Consider the following 25,471-nt stretch of genomic DNA (forward strand, 5'->3'; position numbering starts at 1 on the left):
CCCAGGTCTGCTGTACAGTGTTGTGCGGGCGAGTGTGTGCGTGTGTGTCCCCAGACATCACACACACACACACAGGCCCCGGGGCTCCGCCCTCTCACATTCGCTCAGAGACACAGAGTGAGATCAGAGCTCGTTCCTGTTAAGCAGCCGGTCAGTGACAAACAAGACACAGTGTTCAAAAACCAAGTTGAAAAGAAAGTACGATGAAGCCTGTCTTGCTATTGGGTTCATATTGAATGAAGGAGGACATGAGGAGTGATTTATTTGAAAAATAAAGAAAAAAATCATAAATACGACGAGGCCCCCTGGTGGCCGAGGCCCTGGGCAACTGCCCGACTTGCCCAATGGGACGCGCCGCGCCTGCTTGTTTTGAACCTATGTCAAGAGTGTTGATGATTGTTAGAAGAGCTACAGTTTAAACATTACATCAAATATGTTATTCTTGTAGCACTTGTATCAAAATACAGCATCAGTCTCCTCCCTCGTGTTTATTGTGTGTGTGTTTTTATAGAATGCATAAATAGTGGCGACCACTTCTTCAAATGTAAATCATTTACACCATGTTTGTAACTGCCGCACATTGGCAGTTTGTTTAGTTGGTTAACCTCCCGTTTTTGGTTCCTACTGGTTATAATGGCACTGGGGCGGAACTAATTGCCGCCGTCATATGTTTCCTACACCACACCTTTAAGCGACGTACCTAGCCAAACAGCGCGAAAGAAGCAGCACAATCAATAAGCTATAAATTAAAGTTAAAAGTAAAAGCACATAAGAAGAAGAAGAAAAAACTATAAAGGACAAGCAATAAGATAAGATTCCCTCAAGTAGTAAGCAGTGGACGAGGTATGTTTATCATTTATTTATATCTAAGAAGAATGTGAACGATTTATTGTGTTGCTTTCAATTGCATGGTTGTGCGTGATAGTGATTTGCATACTATGTAAAGTTGTGAATATGTTTATGTAAGTTAAGTTTGTAAATGTGCAAGTTAATATTGAGCTGCGGGCTGTATGTGAGGTGTGTGTGAAGTGTTTTTTGGTGTAATGTAACACCTGTTGTGCTGCTGTAAAAACGGACATTTGCATATTGTGAATTTGTATTTATTTTCATTTATTTTTCTCTCTAAACCCAGTTCTCACAGGTTGCTTCGACCTGGAAATAAAACCCCGTTTTCTAACAAAGACCTCTGGCCTCGTGTGAACTACTTGGGAGCTACAATGTTTTTAGCATAAATGTCTAACATCTTCTTCTTATAGTTACTGCTGCAGTTCTAGCGAGAAAATTTGAGGAGCAAAAACACATGGTGTAAATTGTCGATTTGCTTTGTCGAGCAATATGGAGGCACTTTATTATATTTTCCTTTTTTGTAAGTTTGAAGAAGTGGACACCATGTACTTCAATTTATTGGATTTCCACTGCAACGCTATTTACCACTGAAACTCCAGAAGTGTTTTGTGGACTCAAACACTTCTTCACCCAGCCCCCATCTGCCTAGTGGTTGAGTAGATAATCAATGAATTTTCATTTTTGGGGTGAACCATCCTTCGAAGGCTTTAAGGTCATTAAAGCCTCATTTAATTGTAATTGGCTGAGTTGAATTAAAGCAGAATCCTGGATTAAACGTTAATTACTCGTGATCTCTATCGATGTAAACACGTAGATAATTAACATTTATATATATATATATCTTCTCTTTACTTAAAGTCGCGTGCTAGTAGTTAACGTGTCAGTCCAGTGTAGCCCCGGTTCCCACTGTGCTACACACGTGGACCACGGATTCACAGACTCACAAGCATCCGGACGGGTCCAAATCGCGGTGCCGCGTCTATCCACATGATTTACACGTCGGACAAATACGTAACGTTCGTGACGCGGCGGCGGTAGCAGCCTTTCAGCATTACGTAAGAATCCCAGCGGCCGCCGCGTCTCTCTCCGCAATAACAAACACTTCGAGGTCGACTTCGTTCCCCGTTCCAACCAACATGGCTCCCACACCCGCCAAGGAGACGGAGAGGCACTGCGTCCTGTGCTGCCAGGAGGTCGACATCTTCGCCCTGGGGAAATGCGACCACCCGGTCTGCTACCGCTGCTCCACCAAGATGAGGGCGCTGTGCGAGCAGAAGTACTGCGCCGTGTGCCGCGAGGAGCTCGACAAGGTGGGCACCGCTCCGCCACTGTGGCCCGGGGATGGAGCCCGGTTCGTGCCAGTTAGGCCGCATCCTCCCTTCCCGGTGCTGGTGGGGATTATATGAGAGTTTGAAGGGCACAGTCTCAACTGGTTTTATTATGAATGGAAACCACTGCTGGTTAAAACATGTTTTCACAAACAGCGGCGTGTGCTCACTGATTTTTCCTCGCTGTCGTTAGCTTAGCTTAGCTAGCACTGGTAGTTCCCATTAATGTGGGGCTAGCTAGCAAGCTCCCTTTTTAAAGTCCCCAGTCACTGTTGTAACCACGTGACCACAGCGTGTTTCTGTGATCGCAGTTATTTAACGTGTTTATGAATGAACTGCTGTGTCGATGTCAGCTGTCAAACTCTCACGTTAGCCAGCGCGTGCACGCCCCATGGTTCAACTGTGCCTCCTCGGCCTCTGTACATAAGATACCTGTGTGTGTGTCAGCTGGCCTTTACTTCCGGGGACTCGGACATGTGTCCTTCAGCGTCAAATAAGTGGACTTTACCTCATGTCCAGTCCAGCTGGACAGTGTTGTGTCACACGGGCCGAACCGTGCCACTCCCATCTGTGATCATCCAAACTAAAAACGAAACTGAGAGCTGCGTATTGCTTGTTGTGGTTTATTTGGATCCTGTCTGTGACTGTCTTTCCCTTCTGGGCTTTGCAAAGTTAGTGCATTCCCAGAATTCCACGGGGTACCCTACACATGAAGCAGCAGTGGTGCATGAGCAGAGTCTTTAATTTCCCATTAAAAAAACCTGCCTTGGGATATAAGAGATTGTTTACACCGTGCATTGCAGCCTCTCTCATGCTCTTCCTGACTGTCACGTTGCTCTCAGGTGGTGTTTGTGAAGAAGCTGGCGGCCTTCTCCTCTCTGCCCTTCCAGCAGTTCCAGTGTGAGAAGAAGCACGACATCTACTTTGGAGACGAGAAGATCTACGCTCAGTACAGGTGCTGCTCTATCCCACTGTGTTCAGACTAATTCTTCAGAGGGGATGTATGCGAGAAGGCAAATGTCAGATTCCATTGCCCTGGACTTTTTCCAGAAATCAACCCTCCCATTGATATTTTTGGAAGGTTCACTGCGAGCGAGTGGGTGTGTTGATGGTACACGTGATGAATGCAAAATTGAAAACAATTACCCAATGTTATTACATTGATAGTTAAATAAATATACACTTATTCGCACAGTAATAAGATTATGGTTTTCTACCGGATGCCTTACTAAAACCACATCTCTTTGACCATGACGTGTAAACTTTAAAATGGCAACACATATAGACAACTGTATTTAAAGTGACTAATGCCACACACCTATATTCTGAAAATCAACTTTGTCCTCTTAGCCTTGCAGGAGATTGATTGACATGACGCACAGAGACAGGGTGACTAAAAGTAGGAGTGTGAATTAAGCAATAGCTCCAGCATTGTCTCCTCATGATACTCTTCCATAAGATGTTATTGTTTTTAACTACCTCTCCTCCTGTATCCAAATTACAACAACTACTACTCTGCATTGCATTGCAAATACCAATTTTGCATTCAGCAATTATTTTAGATGTTTGTGAATGTGGTGGAATATACTGTCTTGCAAGCAGGAAAGGATGCAGTAATTGTCAAGAGAGCCTTTAGCTAAACTTTCTCTGAAATTATAATTGACTCTGATTGTTTGACTTGTCTTGTTCTTGTATATAACTGGCTTTTTTGCCCTGATGTCTCCCCCCTACCAGGACATTTGGATAAGGTTTGATTAGCTTCTTATCAAATGTTGTGTGTTTTCTCAGGCATCTGATGTTGTCAGAGTGTGTCCGCTGTCCAGAGCCAAAGAATTTCGCCAGGTTTGAGGAGCTGGAGCAGCACATGAGGAAGCAGCACGAGCTCTTCTGCTGTAAGCTCTGCTCAAAGCATCTCAGGGTTAGTCTTTCCAGGTCCAACATATGTATAAATACATAAAATAGGAACAAATAAGTTTGTTTTCTTATATAAAACTATTGAGGACTTTTTTTTGGCACAACATCAACATTGTAGCGCTGTCAGACCCTTATTCTTTAAACTCTCCTCCAGATATTCTCCCATGAACGGAAGTGGTACAACCGTAAGGAGCTGGCACGTCATAGAGCACATGGAGACCCAGACGACACCAGTCACCGAGGACACCCGCTCTGCAAGTTCTGCGATGACCGATACCTTGATAATGACGAGCTGCTGAAACACTTGCGCAGGGACCACTACTTCTGCCACTTCTGCGATGCAGACGGTTCTCAGGAATACTACAGGTGTGTATAACATTTTTCACAAACCTGTTTGGTCAGGAATCCAGTGTTTCATTTATAATTTACCTTTCACCCTGTGGCCGACAGTGATTACCCGTACTTGAGCGAGCACTTCAGAGATAGTCACTACCTGTGTGAGGAAGGTCGCTGTGCCTCAGAACAGTTCACCCATGCATTCCGCTCTGAGATCGACTACAAGGCCCACAAGGCTTCAGCCCACAGCAAGAACCGGGCAGAGGCTCGACAGAACCGCCAGATCGACCTGCAGTTCAACTACGCCCCGAGACAACAGCAACAGAGGAGAAATGAAGGTTGGTGAGGAGAGCGTTGTTTTGTGTTTGGAGACTTTCCAATCTTCACAGTACCGGACATTTGAATAGGATTATTGTTAATATAACTGTGTTATGGAGACAACGAATGTGAAATAAAAGGAGGGTGCGTATATCCTCAGGTGTGATGACAGGAGAGGACTATGAGGAGATGCGTCACAATCGAGGAGGAAGAGGAAGGCCTCATGGGGGAGGGGCACAGAAGAGCTGGAGATATTCCCGGTGAGTCTAAATCATCAGTTCTGTGTCTAATACATGAGAATCTGGTGCCAGAAGAAGCATGGAAGATATTTAATGTTCACATGACGTTGTCTCTTTCATAAACACGCACACATTCTATCTATCTGTGTGTCTTTTGTATTCACCTCTGTGCCATATTTAAATGTAGCACTGAAGGCTTCACTGTTTATTTTGTATTACTGTTCTATCTTATCTTTAGTTGCTGTTGGAAGTGACTTCTAGTCCATTTTCAGTCCTTGTGTGTATTTGTCCCGCTTGTTGTTGCATTTGACTGTAAATGTGGGTTTGTCCTTGCAGAGAGGACGAGGACAGGCAGATGGAAGCTGCCATGAGGGCCTCCATGGCGATGAGTCGACAGGAGGAGAGAGGACCAGTGCAGGAGAGGAGCACTCCCAAACACTGCAGAGAGGAGAGGATGGAGAGGACGGAGAGGATGGAGAGGACGGATAGGATGGAGAGGACGGATAGGATGGAGAGGACGGATAGGATGGAGAGGACGGAGAGGACGGATAGGATGGAGAGGACGGAGAGGACGGAGAGGATGGTGAGAATGGAGAGAATAGAACAGGAAGAGCCCAGAAACAGGAACGGACCCGTCAAACCAGCAAATAAACCTCCAGGTGACAAAAGTTTAAAGATCTTTTTCCAAGTGCTTTTATGTGTTTAAGTTGTGAAAGTTAGTGATTGTGACACGTCTCCTGTCACCTCTTTGACAGTCAGAACAATGAAGAGCGGTAATCCAGGAGAAGAGGATGACTTCCCAGTTTTGGGAGCCACAGCTGCAATACCCATGTAATATTTCACACGCATTACAGACCAAAAGTCTTGCATTACTTAAGTGAGCTGAAATGTTGAATCTCTCTTGTTGTGTGTGTCCCTCCAGTGTAAAGCCTGCTCCTGTAGTCGTTCCAGTCGCCCCTCCAGTTTTGAAGGAAGACGATTTCCCGAGCCTGTCATCTGTTGCTGTTACATCCCTCATGACCCCGGCTTACTCTGCACCACCAAGGAGGACGTCCAATTTCCAAGAGGAGGATTTTCCTGCTCTTGTGTCCAAAGTGCGTCCCCTCAGACCCACAGCAGGCACCAAGTCTGCTTGGTCCAGCAACGCGGCCGTAGCCAAACCCGTCGCCCAGCCTCCACCTTCCTCCAGACAACCGCCTCCCCTCTCATCTGCTCCCTCTGGCCCTCAGCTCCTCTCCTCCTCAGCTTCGATGGCTTCACGGAGGAAAAAGAAAGTAGGGGAGAACGGGAAGGCAGCACCTCCTCTGTCAGATGATGAGAGCGCAGGATTGAAGCAGCAGGTGTACCGCTCAGTGCCAACCATGTTGGATATCTCCTCTCTGCTCACCGTTAAGGGAGGCAGCAGCAGCAACAACAACAGCAGCAGCAGCAACAGCAAACCCCCCACCGTGACCCCCAGCCCTGCAAACCCAACCCCCAACCCTGATGTCTTTACCTCCAAAGCCAGCAAGAAGAAAAAGCAGCAGAAGAACCCGGCTGCTCCCTCCTCGTCTGTGTCTTCGACTGTGACAACACCTGTAAATACAATCTCTGTGGAAACGGCTGCACAGAAGGAGAACGTCCCTGAGAAAAACCGCAACAAACAGCCTTCCAGCTCTGTGACAGCGGCAATGATGAGCGGCCTGACAAATGGCCACATTGAGAAATCACCACCCATTAGTAAGGAGCCACTAGCAGTGACCCCTCCTCTCCACACAGACCCTCCTTTAAATCAAGAGGAGGATTTTCCTGCTCTCATGACAAAGAAACCTCCACCAGGTAATAATAAGAACTTTATTGGTACAGTACATCATGCTATTATCTTCAATATTCTGTTAATATCTTTTGTTTTACATCCAATCTCTATTCACGGATGATTAAACATCAGCAACTTCTAAAAATGTCATGAAAAACTGTTGAATTCCAGTTTAATTTTTGGGGAAAAGTGTGAATAGTTTTTTCTTTATGTTAAATCATTTACAATTACAATGCTGTTTGCACTGGTATTCTGCTGCTCCTCCCGGAGCTGTCCAATCAGGTCTGAGTACGGAGCACACCCATTGACTTTAACCCTCGGAGCTCACTCAGTGTTTTTCCTGTCAGGCTTCAAGTCCTCCTTCCCGATGAAGGCCTCAGCGCCGGCCTCCTCCTCCACAATGCCCCCGCCTCCACCTGGTCTGGGACTCTCCAGCCCGAAGCCTCCACCAGGCTTCACTGGGATCCCCCTCAACAGCAACGTGGTAGAGCCGGCTCCTTCTGCAGTCAACCTGTAAGCGGCTGTTTGTGTTTAACATGTCTAGATTTTGGTGATGAAATCCGTTGACCCAGTGCTTTATTCATGTATTTTTCACCTCCAGGCCGCCCAAGGTGTCAAGCAGTGGTTACCTAGTGCCAGAAGACTTCCACCAGAGAAATCTGGAGCTGATCCAGTCCATTAGGATGTACCTCCATGACGATGAGACAAAGTTCAACCAGTTTAAAACCCACTCTGCACAGTTCAGACAAGTAAGTCGTTGAAGATGTTGAACTCATCTATTAATCAAGAACTTCTCCTGGATCTGTGTATTTTTTTAATTGTACCTCAATAATTATTACAACAGAGAATCGGGGTTTAGAACAGAAACTTTCCAAGTGAAAGATTGATTTTTATAACTTGAATCTTTATTCTTAGGGTGTGGTATCAGGAGCTCAGTATCACTGCAGCTGTAAGGACCTGCTCGGAGAAGACTTCAACCGCATCTTCAACGAGCTGCTGGTGCTCCTTCCGGACACCGGCAAGCAGCAGGAGCTGCTGAGTGCCCACGCAGACTGCAAGGCCCTGGAGAAGCAGCCGGGGAGTGGGGGAGGAAAGAAGAACAAGAACAAGAAGAACGCCTGGCAGATGCCAACCAGTGGGGCCAACATAGCAGCTGAGATGGATTGTCAGGTGTGCCCCACTTGCAGACAGGTGCTGGCCCGCAAAGACTTCAACTCCCACAAGACCCTGCACATCCGGGACACTGAGGAGTTTCCTTCCTTGCAGTCCATCAGCCGCATCATTAGCTAGCCCCTCCTCTGCTCCGGTTGCCATCACGGGTGTGTTTTCAGTGGCCCCCGTCGCCCTGTCAAAGCCCTGCAGAAGCCAGTATGTAAAACAGGCGCCTGTTTCCTGCGTGAGGACGTCTCAGAGGAGCTCGGGGTCTATATCTCATAGTGAAGCTGAATTAAAGAAGGTTGATGGTGTTTTTACTTTCTGATGAGGGTTATATTGATCGGTTTGCGTGAATGGTTTCACAGTGTCACTGGGTTGCTCCGGCTCAGCTTCTCCTTCAGCTCGCATCCGTTGAGGACGTCTCTGGCTGCCACCGGCTTTGTATAACCACAACCATCGTTTTATTTAATGAGAGACGAGCTAAGGCTTTACTTGAAGAATGTTCTGCTTCCCAAGACAAACTTGTATTGAGTTACATTTTGTACCTTCATTCGTTGTGCTTTCACACAGATAACAAAAGAATCTGATGTTATGTCAAAATCAGGTAATATTTCTGTATAATTCCCCAGAGGGGCTGTTTGTTTAAAAAGCAAAATAAACAAACGTCTTCAGTTCAACATTTTTAGCTACAAACTTATTTAACTTTAGCTGTTTAATCGCTTTTTAATGTCGGCTGGTTCAAAGAGAGGAAAGTGTTTGAGTGACTAGGTGGTTCCCTGTCAGAGGCGAGGGAGGGAGGGAGGGAGGGAGGAAGAAAGATTAATTAGAACAAATGATGGTTCACGGTTTAAATTTTGTATGATTTTTGTGTACAATTTTCATTTATTCTGTTCACGTCACTCACCAGTGGATCTGGTTTCTTAGTTGACTTACGGACTGATCAATCGGAAGAAGTGGTGTTGCACAAATTTTCAAATGGAAACTAAAGAATCCTAAACAATGAACATGTGTCCTTGCCTGTTTTTCACCGACTTTAAATAGTCTTTTCTTTTCAAGGATGAAATGATGACGTGAAGCTCAGTTTCTATTTAAGTCCCCAGGTTATAATAATGAGTCTGGTGGACACTGTTTTATGGGAAAAATTACAATTAAATTAACAATTTCACTAGTTGTATGCTTAATAATCTATGTACCATCCTGTCCTTCCTAATCAGCTGTGTGTAGTGCAGTGGTGTGTATTATCATTCATTCTTACTGTGCATGGAGAAAGCGATACTAGCCCGAAAAGAACTGCAGACATACTCGGATCAATTTTTAAAAGGGAACACTTGTTTACATTAATAAAAAATTCATCAACAGATTGTTCTGCTCCTCACTTCATTCCTAAAATAGTGAAAAAGAAAATCTACAACTGATATTTCCTCAACAAGTTTAGAGCGATTATCCCGAGTGGAGTTGATAGAAGGTTTCCTAAGTGGTCCGGACGTCACACATGAAACTCAGGGACAGAAACAGACCGTCCAAAAAACATGTTCTCTTTTTTATTTGGAGTGACGTCAGACTGCGGTCCGGAGACATCCAGGTAATAGACAGTGACACACATCTCTGTACACAGCGTGTTTTTACACTGAAGAGGTCAAACACCTTCAGAACAGGAAGAAACGACCCAGAAGGAACATGTTAAAGGGGGAGCACACAAAATCAGTGTTCACTTCGCGGGTCGATGGAGTTAAAATGTTTTATCATCATCAGTGTTATATGGGGGAGATATTTTAACATCAACAAACTGTATTATACTGGAATCCCCACAGGTGATGGCTTCACTTCAGATCAGAACCTGTTTGTGTCCGTCGAGCAAAACGTCACACGAAGCTCCGATCTCGGTGCTGACGGTCAAACAAAGTATTTCCAACAAAGACTGCATTCTAGTTAATAAATAATAACTATTATCATTGTTTATTTTTTTCCATTAATACAGGACAAACCAATTCTTGGACATCATCACACACAGGTTCCATTTACTTCAATAACGTACTGTATTTTACAATCGACCAATAACCACAGTAGTGTACATGGGCCAGAGCACAAAACACATATGCTTGTATTATTTTTTTATCTACCACACGGACTGAAGAGACTGAAGCACTGAGAACAATAATACAACCCGACAGTACCCTATAGTACCTCCATCAGTACCCCAGTCACACCAATCAACCATTTAGCAGCCCAACCCCCAGAGTTAAAGGACTACACTTGTGGTTTTTCACATATTTCAGCATGCTTGTATATAATTAAAATTATTGATAAACATAAGAGTTTACATTGATTTCCTTTTCCATACGATGGACACTAAACTCTGTCTCTTATGCAACATAAGAGTGTATAAGCAACACTTATTTAGCTTCAAATTCATTTTAAATCCAAGAGGAAATCAGGACAGACTCAGCCACTAATGAGGCAAACCACTACATTTGGGGGATTTAAGAGTTTATGTGCATTAAATGGTTTGATGATCATCCCATTTAACATTATTGCAGCATGACAGTGCATTTGTGCACAATAATAAGGAGCAATAATGTCAGATGTGATGAGTGGCTGTCTGAAAGATGAGGATCCAACAAATGAAAAGAAGCCACAAGTGTAGACCTTTGACTGCTGCACCACGTAGATCCAACAGCATCCCACGAGTACCTGAAAGGATTTGGAAATCTAGAACCGAAACCAGTGTTGCACTATTTCCCGAAACTAAAGTCTTAAAGTGAAATATCCCTCAGTTCACGTCGATCACTCACTGATCTACCCAGTCACAGGTAGTCAGGAAAAACCCATGCTCTTTGTTTTTAGTACTTTTAAGTGATTGAACTAGTAAAAGTACAGACAGGGCTTTATCTCCATTTACCTACAGAACAACTCTATGCTTTTATGACTTACCTCTAAACCTCTAATAAGAAGAAGTTGCTTTAAACACTGTTTTGTCTATGAGCTTCCATAACAGAAAATAAAGCGTCCTGCAGCTCAGGCTCCTGGATTCTGGATTCTGGTTTCAGATTTGAGATTTTTGAGATTTAAAGTCCACATCAGGAGACACATCTTTCCCCCCCTGGACGTTTAAAAAACAATATACACACTCGTGCATGTATTGATGTGATTAACAACATGAGCTCGAGGTAACGTCACTAAAGAGAAAAGTTGTTTGGGCAGAATTCTGACAATAAACAGCGATTAATAAAACACAAGAGGGAATCCTGTCAGCTGCGTCATTGGCCGGCGAGTCTCACTTTGCAAAAACACTGTGGAGTCAACTTAAGAATGACACAGTATTCAATATATAATGAGTCCTATACAACAATTCCATGCATTATAATCATGATAACTTTGAAAACTCAGGAGAGCCTCAGCGATGCCTCTGCTGCAGAGCCTACTCGGGTCAGCAGGGGGCGCCGCCTACATGGGATCAGATAGAAGAACAGGCGAGATATTCTACAGGTCGATTCACTTAAACAGGAAGTTTTTTCATATTTGGCTTTTTTTCATCTTCATGGAAACACAGAGCAAGTCATTTCTTTTCATTTCATAACTCGAGATATTTTGACTGTGACACTGATATAATATATTCTGCAGAGAGACGATTGTTATTCAGTGGAAATTATCGAATGCTCCCAACAGATTTATGATTTTCCTCCTCTGCACTAAAACTCTGACAAACGCACACTCGAGAAAATAACTTTGAAGCGTCACGAAGTTCACACGAACACGCAGACCCACGTGTCTCTCTCAAACACGCATCACTCACACTCACACACAGACACACACACGGAGAATACATATTCACTGATGGCGAGTGTATGTGAACCACGACACAAGAGACACTGCTACACACCCACATCGTTGGCATGATGACTATCTACATCATTAGTGACCCACATCCACCCACCTCCGCCCCCTGTCACTGTGGAAACATATTACTCTCCCCATCTCCTGGTAGATGGCATTTTCTTTTTTTTGCTTTTGCCTGAGACTGTACTGATCCAACGACCTGACCCCCCCCCCTCCCTTCCCAGGATCAAAGCTCATCTGTCCCCCCCCCCCCCCACACCACCACCACCACCACCGGCCCCTTTGCACTGTGATTACGTAAAATCCCACGGACATTAACGACAAAGTAGTAACGTGGTAATCAACGGACAGCAATAAGAACACAGGGCAGTTTGGCAGCTTCTAAAACGTAAACATAAACACACCTGACTTGAATCTCCCCACTTGCCCCAATTTAACACGTACGACACTCAACACGGGGCACTGTCTCAAAAAAACTGTAACACACAGGCATTGGCACCGTGGATGGATTCAGAGATAACACAGCAAAAGGCCTCCCCCCCCCCCCTCCTGCACATGGAGCTAGACCCCACATGGAAAGTCGGGGTCGTCTTGTTTCTCTCTATCGTAATGTTTTTGCCTCTTTTGGTCATTTTAAGCATTTTTCTAGGTTGTGGCACTTGATGTGTGCGTTTTAAACCCATTTGACTCCTTCATCCGGGCCTGAGACCGATATTTAACTGAATCGTGACAACGTCCTCGAGGAGTAGTTTGCATTGTGATGTTGTTTTCCTGTAGAATAATGGACTTTAAAATACCAAGGAAGACAAAAAGATGGCGTAACGATATATATATATAAATCAGCGAAGAGCTCTGCGGGTGAATCTGTGCGATACAACGTCCGACAAACTTCACCGGGGGAAGCGCAACAATTCAGATCGACAATTTCTCTGTGTCCCACTTGCCTGAGATTTGCGAGTACAATCCAAAGACGTGTCAGTAATTTGAGACAGTGCCTGAACTCAATCGGGCGGTGACTAGCCTACCTACGCTACGGTACATACCTACCTACATAAGAATGTGAGATATTGCACTTGGTCACAAAAAGTTGTCATCGTTGTTTTTTTTTGCTTTTACAGCATGTGAATATCTACTAAATGAAGTCACTGTCTGAGACGCACAGCACAGTATGGCACTTAGTTGATGTCTAAGTTTTGGAAACATGCAGAATTCAACACACGTGGTCACGTTTCACTGCAGCGGGGAACGAGGGAGGAACGGCCAGAGAGTGTGAAGCTAAAGAAACATTCCCCGTGACGGCTTGGATGGATGACAGGAGGAAGATGAGTGAAGGTGCCAGATGTGAGTGCCTTTGTTCAGAAACCAAATGGAGTCGGTCAATTGTTAATTCTGTTTCTGTTTTTTCTTTTTACTAAATAGTGTTTGAATACTGCAAAGCGGCCTCCTCTTCTTTATCTCCCTCTTCCTGGTTTTTCTTTCTTTCTTTTTTCATCTGCTCTGATCCGAGGACGCTGCGTTCAACACGACTACAGGTTCTGGAAAAGTGCCGACGGAGCTGGAATGTTGAGGAAGGAACCGGGAACGAGACGAGGAGACGGAGAAGCGGAGGCCATTTTTTTTAACAGTGACAGAAAAAATCAGATCAACATATAAACAACTGCACGTGTGACATCACAGAAAGCGATTTTTCTTTTAACTTTTCATCCCTTTCCACCCCCCCGAGCTTCCTCTTCCACCATCGGGCCGGTCAGCTCTAGTAAATGGGAACCTGGTATGTGGGGGCTGCGTTGTTCTCAGTGAACGGGGGGCTCTGGTAGGTCTCTGTGGTCTCAGTGGTTACGCCTACTGGTGAGTTGGAGGGGTACGGCTGGGTGGGTGCGCCGCCGTCCATGTGCTCCGTGGTGAACAGGGTCATGTCCGTGCCCAGCAGGTACTTCTGGACCGCACGCACCGTCAGACCCGCCTACAGGGGGCAGCAGGGTGGAGAGAGAGAGGGAGGGGCAGCGTTAAGAAAAGTGTCGTTGCTGCACCAATCAAAGTAAGACACAGAAATTATTAAAGCTGGATATTAGACTGGAAAAAACATCTATAAAGACAAAATGTAAGTTTTTATTCTAATTATAGTAGTTATATTGTAGTTATTAACTAACAAACTGTGGTTCAGGTAAGTGAAGCCAATGTGGAAGTACCCTGAACCTTTATTCTGTCAAATGACAAGCAGAGGGTGACTTACTTAGGCTAATTGTTTCCCCCTGTTTACAGTCTTTGTGCTAAGCTAAGCTAAGTGGCTGCTGGCTTCATATTATTCATATGTATTTTGGAATTTGCGTGTATCCAAATAAATCCCTTTAACACAAAGATGTTGATGTCCCTCCAAACTTAAAGTAAAGGTTCAGTGCAGAAGATTAACTATGGTTCAGCATAATGCATAACCAGTTTCACCTTAAACTGATTCATACGTGGATGACTGGTCACAGTTCGGGTCATGGATGAATCAAACAGGGGCCTGACTGATCAGGAGGAGGAGGAGGAGGAGGAGGAGGAGGAGGAGGAGGAGGAGGAGGAGGAGGCCTTAATCCTGAGGCTTTGTTCGAAGTCATGCTAATTTTTCTCTTCAAAGTCAAACAGCTCAGTGAAAGAAGGAATGTCCAACTCCTGATCCCAGAGTTCAGTTTAGTTTCTTAGTGATTTCCTTGAATGTAGATTGAGTAGTTTAACTTTAAGATTATTTGGTAGTAACTCATTTGTTTCTGACTCATAACTGATTCTAGAGAACCTGCAGGACTGGGATTTGCTTTACTTCCGATTAAAGCTTAGAATCTGCACCTCCTATAACTTTTATTCTTATATCCACAAAGGGTGTGTTTGTATTGTTGCATATGTGTGAGTGTGTGTTTGTGTGGTTGCACGTCCTCACCCAGGTGATGATGGAGAAGAAAGAGAAGGCGATGGCTGCCCGAGCTGCGTCTGCCCCCGCGTTGAGTGGCAGCTCATCAGGCGTGGTCTGAGACCACTGATTGGCCAGGAAGCAGAAACTTACAAAGTACAGGAAGGTCCAGAAACCTGTGGGAACACGACATCGTGTCACAACACAAGTGAAGATGATAACAAACAGTTGTTCACCTCCTAGGTACCTGAAGCTGCTTGTTGTTCCCTTTTTCTAAATCAAAAATACTTTCTCATCTCCGTGACCCTTTGAAGTGAGTTTACAGGTTTCATATCTCCTGTTCTCGTGCATGAAAGCATTCATCTGAAACAAAGCAGTAAGTGTGCTGGCTGTTTGGGGGGAATCCCTTTCAATCCTGCCTTTGAAACTGATCAAGTGTTTGAAAGGAGACTATTTATATCCTATGTGTCTCTAAGGTTGGCCCACTGAGTATAACGAGACACTCCCACTGTGAAACATGTCCACGGGACTGAACACAGTGCTTCTGGCTGTCAACCCGGTTTCACCTCCTCACCTGAGAAGCCAACCTCCAGCATGATGGCCTTCTTCCTGTCTTTGACAGAGCTGATGGAGGAGAACTTGTAGTCGAGGAGGAAGAAGAAGGAGCAGGCCAGCAGGCCCACGAGGCCCACGAACACGCCGTAGTTACAGGCGTCGGCGTTCTTGTTGAAGACGCAGTGGAGACGCTCGCTGCCCATGTTGACGTAGCCCTCGTTCACGATGGAGGCGAAGACCACCAGGGAAAATATCTGAAGACGGGAAAGAAGAGAGGGATGTTAACGAACGAATGATTATCTCTCTCCTTTTATTTGTGTCTCTTTTACAAGCAGAGAGAGAGAGAGAGAGAGAGAGAGAGAGAGAGAGAGAGAGAGAATGGCTTAGACCAGAAGCATTAACCTAATTTCCTCTCTCTCTCTCTCTCTCTCTCTCTCTCTCTCTCTCTCTCTCTCTCTCTCTCTCTCTCTCTCTCTCTCTCTCTCTGACTGACTGAAGAGGTGGATGCTTCACTTCCCCTTAAGAATCACATCTTCCCGAGGCGGCTTGTGTGCCGAGTGAGGAGACGCGATATAAGTTGCTATGAGCTCGTGTTCTGCCACTTCTCACTCGCCCTTACATTAGTAAATTCCATTCTTATCAATAACACTACTATAGCTGTGTGTGATCTCTCTGGTTTGTCCTCTGTCGTTCCCTCTCTCTCTCCCTTTGCTCTGGACTCACACACTGACACTGATCAGCTGACAAACGCTCCATGGCAGAATAGGGCCATGTGACACACACACACACACACACACACACACACACACACACACACACACAAGATGTGCTCACACTGGGGGGTTTGGGTCATATGATGGTGGAGTATGGGATAATGTCAGGTCCACATTTTAAACTGATCACATGTGTGGATATAATCGGCGCAGACGCAAACTGGTGCTTTTAATGAATCAGTCTGATGTGTCAAAGAGCTGCATCTCCAAAATGGAAGGAGAAACTTTCACATGGCAGGATTTTAAATCACGAGAGCGTGTAGAGAGTGGATGAAGGAGGAGAACATGGAGGATTTACTTTCGAGGGAAAGTCAACTACTGACTGTTTTCTCTGTAGTTTACTCTTTGACTCTGTTTTCACACCCGTCTGTCTGTTTGTTGGTTGGTATGTTTGTAAACAAGATTACGCAATAATGATCCAGATCAGGGAGAGAATCTAGGAATTTGTTTCTGCTTCCTTCGTCATTACCAGACATCGATTTCTCAAAGAATAAATTATGGATCTTGATGAGAAAGAAATCAGACACATTAAAGAAACCTCGATCTATAACTCTGTGGAATCTGGTGTTGTTAGATTGACAGTAAGGAGGCTTCCGGAACCCATGTGCTCATTCACTCGTGCTTCTTGGTTGTGATTTGTACATTTTGTCCCAGTTCCTTTTATTTTATTTTATTTGCATTACCTCCCTCTTCTTTATTCACTTTATAAAAATAGACTCTCTCTGTGTGTAGGATGAAGTGAAAATGAAAAGAAGAGCAGAATTGGCAACATGAAAAGAGGTTGAAGTGAGAATATCTCTATTCTCTATTGAATAGCAATGTTTTAACGAGTGTGTTTCATCTAAATTGTACAAATTGTTCTTTTCCTTACACTATAATGAGCCTTTATATTTAAATACTTTATTATTACACCAGGAGCGGGTCCTCTCTACGGAGGCCGCCATGTTGTTTTTTTACCGTAGCCCAGACTGGACAAACTAGCACCTTTTGAGTTTTTACGACAACTGAAGGTTACCAAAGGTTCACTAGCATTTTGGGGGGGTGAGTTGAGGGGTCTTCAGCTGCAACATGCAACGTCACCACTAGATGTCACTACATTCTACACGCTGAACCTTTAATGCCTTTACTTCTGACCACTATAACCACCAGAGTATTTATAAGAAGCCCCATTGTTCAGATACAACATGGTTCATATGCTCGGATGCAGCAGTGTTGACGATGTGATGGGACCTCGGTGATAAATCTTCCTCACCTTCGCTTTAAAGCATCAGGAGAACAAATGAAACACAACCAGCACAGAGCTCGTGATGAGGATAAGGATGAGGATGAGGATGAGGATGAATTCGAGGATGACTTGCTCTCTGTGTGTGTTTCATGTCAGTCCTCTGTGCTGCTGAGGAAGATTCTTCTCCGTGTCATCCAAAGGTGACGCGCTACATCAAACGTCAGGGCCCGACGCGTCTCCGCGCGGCCCCTGCATGCGTGCGTAATGGAGTCCGCGGACCAATCACAGGTGAGGTGACGGACGACGACCGTTTCAGGGGTAAATCGGCAAAAAAAATCATATGAGCTGATAATGTGATTGAGATAAAAAAACGTGTGTGAGTGTGTGTGTTTGTGTGTGTGGTGCCTAACGCAATTGTTTGTTACATGCAGACATACACTCATGATTATGATCAGCAGCGGGGACGAGCATGCTGCTGAATTATGAATTTCTCTTTTTCTATCCATCCCAGGGTTCGCTCTACTGCACATCTGCGCGTGTTCGGGATAAATGTGTTGAGATGAACGCGCGTGAGGATGGAGATGTGTGAAATAAACATCTGTAGTGAAACCAGTGTCATGGTGTCAGATGCCCACCAGGCCTGCTGGGTTACACCCTGCACCGATCCATAAACACCCAGCATCAATTTCCTGGGTTTTATTCCATTTTACGCACGGTGCTTATTAACCGCGCCAGGGTTTTGCGGGGTCTTGTGTTTGCGGTGAGAACACGTCACGAGTCTGGCACCGCAACGACAACACAGAGCCCCCCCCCCCCCCCTTTCCTCTATCTCTCTCTCCACACGCACTGAGGCGCGCACAAACACACAAACAGCAGCACAACAATACATAATAATTAATAAAATAAAAACGCGCTCCTACCCATGACAGCACTCTGAGGATGGTCTGCGGCTGCTTGGCGAAGGTGATCGGGTCGATGCTGGACCCGGTCCGGCCCGCTCCGAACGATCCCACTCCGTCCATCTTCTGAGGCTCTCTCTCGGTGCGCTCCTGGCGGCTCCACGCTCCCGGCTCCACGGCTCCGCGGCAGGCTGCTGCTGTAGGGACGGGTCCTGCATGCGCGCACCCAGAGGAGGCGCGCGGGCACGGCGGCGGTCACGGTGAGTAGAGTGCGGGGGGGGGGGGGGGGGGGGTCGTGCCCGCGCACTACAGGCTGACTGTATGTTTATTTTTATGATTAACTCTTTATTTGTTTTTTGTTTTAAGCAATAACAGTCACAAAGAGCAACTGCATGGAACTTGAGCAATAGATTACAAAATATACAACAAAACAGTGATGAAATAATAATTATAATATGACAAATGTTCATTGTTTCTTCATCAGTTAACTGCGTCTTTTACTTTAAATTACTGCTGACCCTCTTCTTCCTCTGTTTCCACGTCATACGGATGTGAGCCACTTCCGGCAATGATGGACCACTTCTGGCCTTTATGTGGCCCAGGCAAAATGGATGTGGACCTCAATTGGCCCAGTTGTCCCTTGATAAAAAGCAAACACACGGTGCTCTAGTGGCAAAGTATAATCTGGAGATGAACCTGGGAATCTGGCCCATGTGGTAAATGGTGGATTTGGCACAAAGACCACAAAACAAGTTGGGGCCACCTTTGGTTGACATGTGGGATTGGGATGATTTACTTGTGGCCCAGACCTGGCAAGAAAAAAAGACTAAAGGTTTAGGTTACACCATGTCTATCCGAATTATACGGAAATCTGCCTATAAAATAGTTTATTTGTGTTATAGAATGTTAACTCCTCTGCATTTTTCAAGATTCCCCACAAGAAAAGCACAGAGCGAGCATGACTTCATATTTGTCACAGGCAGACACTTCCCTGCAGCTTTTATGAAGGTAAAGCAAATGTTGTCCTCAAAGGCCCTGAAGACTATCGAGGACAAGCTATATACGGAGGGAAGAATTCCTGCCTGACTCCTTATTCTCAAACATTCCTAATTCATGAGCCATGGCATGAAGAGCAGTCATGTGACGATGTAGCTGTGCCAAACACTACAAGAAGTATAGTCAGAAGTTTCTTATCATGGGATATTTGCAATAATCGTGACATGTGACCAATGTGGTGTCGTAAAAAAAGGCTCATTCTGTCTGAGCTTCGGCCAAAAGACAATTTACACTGACATGAAATGAACAATCACTTTTGTGAAGATGCGACCAACAACATATCTGTATTTATAAATGACGCAACATAACATTTAATTTGAAAATTAAATTATTTCAGCACCAAATCATAATTAAAACACACACACACAATATGGTTCAAGAATATACACTCTGTAATCATCACAATGTAAAATATAAATCTATATATTTCTGTGACATATTTGGTATTTTAATTTTATAGGAGATATTTCTTATCAATCAAATACATAGATTATCAAACAGGATCGCAAAACACAGCTAACAGCCTAGAAACCAACATCTGTAATTGATGAATTCAATTTGGGATCTGAAAAAACAACATCCAGAAGCTAAATTGGTCAAAAACACAAACATGAGTCAGAAGAACAACATTAGACAGATAAAATGTTGAGAACGCGTGTCCCTCCATGTTTTTTCAGTTTCACATGTTGAATTTATTTGTAACTCTCCTCAATAACCTGAATTAACAGCAGGTCCAAAGTTTAAGTTATAATCACAGTTATAATAACTAACCACAAAGCATGACAAGCCTTTTGACCTCACTCTTCACATAAAGTGTTCCCACATGAGACCTGAGCTTGTTCCCACACTGACAGGAGGAAGTTATTGTCTCCGCCTCACATCCCTCAGTCGCTCCCGACACAATCCTTCAATCACAGGAACCATCTTTCCAGCCGTCTTTCCAGCGCTCGTCCACACGGGAGCAGTCGAACTCGGGCTTCCCCAGCCGGACGTTGACGCCATTGTGGAGACGACAGAACCACTGAGAGAGGGCGTGGCGGCTGGTGGTGTCCGGGTGGTTGGTTTTTAATCTGTGGAGAGGAAATCAGGTCCATTGAGAATTGATTAAAGATATGTAATAGAAAAAACAATGTTAGAAATCCACTTGGGCTCCCCCTACAGGTGGGAGAAATAAGTCTTTATCCGTGTAGCACAAGATTTGACAGGATAGAGAAATTAATGAAAAAGTGACATTTTAGATGAAACTTAACACAACTAAAGAATGACAAGCATCAGATTATATCATAACAATAATATACCATTCTCCCTCCAGAGTTTCATAATGACACTAAAAGATATTACAGAAAAGAACTGACCTTCCTCTGAGGTCTTCTGCACATTCATCACAGGGGAAGAACTTGGAGAAGAGGTGGATGAACTGTCCCATCTCCTGCTGCTGCGAGGAGGACGGCCGCTCGGGGTAATACGCCGCCATGGTGTGCAGGAAGGACCAGGAGCTACGTCCCAGCTCCTCCCTGTCCAGTGGACACTGTGGGTCCTCTGGTGGCTCGACCGATGTGGCTCCGACCCCCTGGAGGACGACAACAGATGTTCAGAGACACAGTCACACACGCAGGACGGTGGTGGATGACTTATGGTGCAGTTAGATGTAGAAGTCAGATCCTTGTATCGAGGCTACAGGCAGGCTGTTGGAGATCAGAGTCAAATATGATAAATACATAAAACTGTGGACCAGTAAAGTGAGGACATTAAAAAGTTTGGACAAAAGATGGAGACAAACTGCAAAAAACTAGTTAACGTATTGATTAGCTGACACAGATGATGGCAAAATAAATATGTCTGTGTTTTGGACAGAATGAAGGCGTCGCTTGAACTGTCACAAAGTTTTATAGACAAATAACTGAGAGAATAATGTGCGGATGAATCAATAGTGAAGGTAATTGTTGGATGATCTGAGAACCAGGTCTTCAGGTGTCTTCCCAGACTAACTCTGTTATAAAGCAGCAAATCTCTGATACGGTGATTACAGAATAAACAACTTCATATCACAAACTATCAAACAATCCTTCAATTTAAAAGCTCTACCACCACCTTGACCTCATGTCACCTGAGCAGCTGCTGGCCTCTGGTTCTTCTGGGTCTTCATCCACGATTTGAAGTCCGTGCAGGCCCGACACGGCTTCTTCTTCGGCTCACCGCTCTGCTGCGGCTCCTTCCCGGGACCGTCCTCCGGAGCCGGGCCGCCCACCGGGAACGGGAAGGCTTGGAACGGGCCAGAGGCTGCGGGTCCTCTCGGCCCCGAGGGCGCAGCCATGCTCGCTCCCCGGTGTCAGTGCATTCGCTACTAACCGACTGAGCTGCGGCACCGACACACACACGGAGAACCAGACTCTACGGACGTGTTACCTCTTGTTTAACACACGAGTCTGTGAGCTGCAGCACCGACGCTGTTACACGTCCGGTCCCGACGAGCGAAGCCGGTGATGGGTCAACGTCTCCTCGGACTTCCTTGTTTCACCCGGACCATTTACCGGCAAGGAACCTGTTCCGGTGTCTAACATCCGTCCCCTGTGCATGCCGCCGAGTGTCGCCTCTGTCAAAGTGTAAGATTAAACCATCTTAACACATCTTTAAATTCTTGACATTACATTAATTCTACACCGATATTAATTTAAACCTTCCACGCGCTGACTCGCTACGGTTATCGCGGCTTTAAAGCTGTTTGGTAGCCATGTTAGCCTGCTAGCCAGGATGCTAACAAAGCTAACAACTGTGGAGTGACACGTTTGTGTGTGTGTGTGTTTTTTGTGTATCCTCTCCCCCGGACAGTGTAGCTGAGGCATCACCTGGACCGTCATCATGGGGATTACGGATAAAATCTCCGAAATTGAGAGAGAAATCTCCCGGACACAGAAAAACAAAGGTGAGAGAGAGAGAGAGGTAGAGGAGAGAGAGAGAGCGGTGGCTAAGTGTTAGCTGCATTGTGGATGAACTGTCATTTAGCTGCTGTGTGTGTTTGTTTATGTGTTTGTAAATGTGTGTTTGTTTTTATACTCTATTATGCTTATATATAACTTATAATATGGCCACCTGACAGTGACCACCATGATTAACAGAGCTCACTTCCATCATTGTTTTTATCTCGAGCTCGAACTTGACTCGTTAAATTGAACTCAAGTCATCAAACCTTGTAACCCTGGTCCCTCATCTCTCTCTCCTTTTAGCTACCGAGTACCATCTGGGTTTGCTCAAGGCCAAGTTAGCCAAATACAGAGCTCAGCTTCTGGAGCCCTCGAAGGCGGGGGGCAAAGGAGAGGGCTTCGATGTCATGAAATCAGGAGACGCTCGTGTTGCTCTCATCGGTTTCCCCTCTGTGGGTAAGGTATGTCGAGAAAAGGGCGGACGAGGGGGATGAGGCTCCCTGGTCCTCGTACAGGCTCAAAGAGAAACTGATTCACAATACGATGCTTAACTAAGTCTGTGACGCTCTAAAGATTGTGATGATCTCATGAAAATCCCTCTGTCCTCCAGTCTACCTTCCTCAGTTTAATGACATCAACAGCCAGTGAAGCTGCTTCCTACGAGTTCACTACCCTCACCTGCATACCTGGTGTCATCGAGGTAAACACACACACACACACATTCATATCAGTGTACATTATGTAAAAACTGTGACTAAAAACAACTTAATCTAACATTAACACTGTTATTTGTTCCTCTTCAGTACAAAGGGGCCAACATCCAGTTGCTTGATCTGCCAGGAATCATTGAGGGGGCTGCCCAAGGTACGAGTCACTTCCATGTTGTTGAAGGAATCACAAACATTCAATATTATGGTTTTAAGTGTCATAGATTGATTTGATCAGATATAGTCGTTAATGATTTATTAAAAAACAATTCCTACATGCCGTGTGGCAGTAAGGGTTCGTATAGCTCTGTGAGAAAACCGAGCCTCCAACCAACCATTGTGTTTCACTGACCTTCCACCTTTTGATAGGTAAGGGTCGAGGTCGGCAGGTCATCGCCGTCGCCAGGACAGCAGATGTGGTGATCATGATGCTGGATGCCACCAAAGGAGAGGTTCAGAGGTGTGTGAGTTAGCACATTTGTTAGAAAGCGGTTATTTGTTGGGACATGTGGGAGTTTACTGTGTTTTCATCTACAAATTCTCACCTTCACATTTCCTTTTTGTTTCTAGATCCCTTCTGGAAAAAGAGTTGGAGTCAGTGGGCATCAGACTCAACATGGCAAAGCCAAATATTTATTTCAAGGTACAGTTTCTCCTCTCATCTTTTTTTCCCTCTCTAGGTTTCATCACACACATTCAGAATCAGGTTTTGATCATCAACAGTTAGTTTTACCGAGATCTTTCTTATTAGTTTTAGAGAAATGATGCCGTGTAAAGTGCTGGTGAAGTTTTAAATTTATATAAAGGAAGAACATTAAAAACCTGGACTGAAGTGTTTCAGAAGTTGAAAACCAAGAAGCTTGGTATAATAATTTTTTCATAATTCGAAATTTCATAATAATTTGTGTTTTGTTGCCTTTCCCTGCAGCCTAAGAAAGGTGGTGGCCTCTCCTACAACTCCACAGTTCCTCTCACCCACTGCTCCGAGAAGCTCGTCCAGCTCATCCTTCATGAATACAGTATCCTTCAAGGACATCGACAAACATTTCCCCGTCCCTCTTGTCCGTCTTACTCGCCTTCTGTCATCCTGTCTCTGGGTTTCCCACCAGTAATTGACTTTGTATATTCACACAGGGAAGTTCAGGGGATAAAATCCTCACGTTTTGGATTTAACTCGTAAACAACTCACATTAGCATCCGGCTGATTTCCTTAACCGCTCCCCTCAGAAATCTTTAACGCCGAGGTCCTCTTCAGGGAGGACAGCACGCCAGACGAGTTCATCGACGTCATCGTTGGGAACAGAGTTTACATGCCTTGTCTATATGTACGTCAATTTATATCATTTAAAATGGATTTGATTAGTTCAAAGATGATTTTATAACTTCAGCAGCTCGTATTGTTCACAAAGTAAAAAAACGTCTCTCTGCCGGTGTTTGTTTAGAGTTTTTCCCTCCCTCATATAGTTTGTGTGATTTTAGGTGTACAATAAGGTGGATCAGATCTCCATCGAGGAGGTGGACCGCCTGGCTCGCAGACCTAACAGTGTTGTCATCAGGTGTGTGGATACCAGCGTCTTCTTTGGAAACCTGTCATCTTACTATCTGTTTGTATGTATATGACTTTAACGGCTCTCCCCCTCTCTTCAGCTGTGGGATGAAGTTGAACCTGGATTACCTGTTGGAGACGCTGTGGGAATATTTGGCTCTGATTTGCATTTATACTAAGAAAAGAGGAGGTAAACTTATATCTGTCCTCCTTTACCCTTTATCACATTTAAATGATACATAACTTATAAATTAAATTCCTAATTTTTCCATTAGAGCGCCCGGACTTTGGCGATGCCATCATCATGAGAAGAGCCGCCAGTGTAGAACATGTGGTACGTAAAAATGCAAACTGTTCACACACGTGTATATTCATCATAACTCTGCCTTAAGTTTACATGTGAAGAGTTTATATAACTAATGAGGAATATGTCTCTTCTACTTTCTCCCTGCAGTGCCATCGAATCCACAGAACCTTAGTTGGCCAGTTCAAATATGCACTTGTCTGGGTAAGTTCAGTTTTTTATAGTTATTGACCTGAAACCTTAATCAGTTACCTCCTCTCACTACTCAAACAAAACTGTACATTAAAATAAACAAAGAAAGAGCTGGGATGTTACAAATGAAAGGTGTTACATCGTACAGTGACAGCTGGAGATCTGATGGTGGCAGTAGAGCTGCCCTGGTGCACAACACACCCAAAAAAGAAATCATGCACCAAACTAAATTAAAGAAAACACTGCTTCTGTATCTGGATGTGAACCCTTGTGTGTTCTGGGCCTCCAGGGAACCAGCACCAAGTACAGCCCGCAGAGAGTCGGCCTGACGCACATCATGGAGCATGAGGACGTCATCCAGATCGTGAAGAAGTAAAACAAGCCCCTGACTGGAGCGAGGAGAGACGGAGCAGCAGGAGTTAAAATAAAAACAAAGTACTGTACAGTAGATACACCGCAATGGAAAACACCCACCGTTCATATTTTGTATATGATAACCAACAAAACCGGGAGAGACAGACAAGATTTGAGTTGTGGACAGAAACAAGTTTATTTTACCTTTTAAGATAAAAGGAAGATGTGTCAATGATTCTGAGAGAAAACGGGAAAAACAATAAAGTCCCTAAAACATTAAATAA

At 44.6% G+C, this 25,471-nt stretch overlaps 4 protein-coding genes across 4 annotated transcripts; 2 read left to right on the forward strand and 2 right to left on the reverse strand.

The window, feature by feature from the left end:
• The first annotated feature begins 1,907 nt into the window (after positions 1-1,907).
• znf598 (zinc finger protein 598) lies at positions 1,908-8,935 on the forward strand. The gene is made up of 12 exons (XM_053443214.1): positions 1,908-2,156; positions 3,017-3,129; positions 3,963-4,092; positions 4,243-4,454; positions 4,539-4,762; positions 4,903-5,002; positions 5,318-5,640; positions 5,737-5,812; positions 5,904-6,799; positions 7,124-7,289; positions 7,378-7,525; positions 7,692-8,935. The coding sequence occupies exons 1-12, from the start codon at positions 1,983-1,985 to the stop codon at positions 8,064-8,066; spliced, it is 2,937 nt and encodes a 978-aa protein (XP_053299189.1). The 5' UTR covers positions 1,908-1,982; the 3' UTR covers positions 8,067-8,935.
• A 4,188-nt stretch (positions 8,936-13,123) lies between these two features.
• Positions 13,124-18,252, reverse strand: syngr3a (synaptogyrin 3a). Its single transcript, XM_053443492.1, has 4 exons — positions 18,129-18,252; positions 15,230-15,464; positions 14,686-14,831; positions 13,124-13,731 (listed from the first exon to the last, which is right to left on the reverse strand). The coding sequence occupies exons 1-4, from the start codon at positions 18,228-18,230 to the stop codon at positions 13,522-13,524; spliced, it is 693 nt and encodes a 230-aa protein (XP_053299467.1). The 5' UTR covers positions 18,231-18,252; the 3' UTR covers positions 13,124-13,521.
• Positions 18,253-19,417: 1,165 nt separating this feature from the next.
• Positions 19,418-21,681, reverse strand: gfer (growth factor, augmenter of liver regeneration (ERV1 homolog, S. cerevisiae)). Its single transcript, XM_053443495.1, has 3 exons — positions 21,271-21,681; positions 20,519-20,733; positions 19,418-20,233 (listed from the first exon to the last, which is right to left on the reverse strand). Exons 1-3 carry the CDS (start codon positions 21,475-21,477, stop codon positions 20,071-20,073), a joined length of 585 nt encoding a protein of 194 aa, XP_053299470.1. The 5' UTR covers positions 21,478-21,681; the 3' UTR covers positions 19,418-20,070.
• On the forward strand, positions 21,633-25,471 carry drg2 (developmentally regulated GTP binding protein 2). Its single transcript, XM_053443494.1, has 14 exons — positions 21,633-21,766; positions 21,993-22,086; positions 22,388-22,545; positions 22,695-22,784; positions 22,888-22,948; positions 23,161-23,251; positions 23,362-23,434; positions 23,720-23,810; positions 24,019-24,116; positions 24,271-24,347; positions 24,439-24,527; positions 24,613-24,671; positions 24,792-24,845; positions 25,123-25,471. Exons 2-14 carry the CDS (start codon positions 22,023-22,025, stop codon positions 25,207-25,209), a joined length of 1,092 nt encoding a protein of 363 aa, XP_053299469.1. The 5' UTR covers positions 21,633-21,766; positions 21,993-22,022; the 3' UTR covers positions 25,210-25,471.

This window comes from Pleuronectes platessa, chromosome 16 (genome assembly GCF_947347685.1).
Source record: "Pleuronectes platessa chromosome 16, fPlePla1.1, whole genome shotgun sequence".
NCBI classification, from domain to species: domain Eukaryota; kingdom Metazoa; phylum Chordata; class Actinopteri; order Pleuronectiformes; family Pleuronectidae; genus Pleuronectes; species Pleuronectes platessa.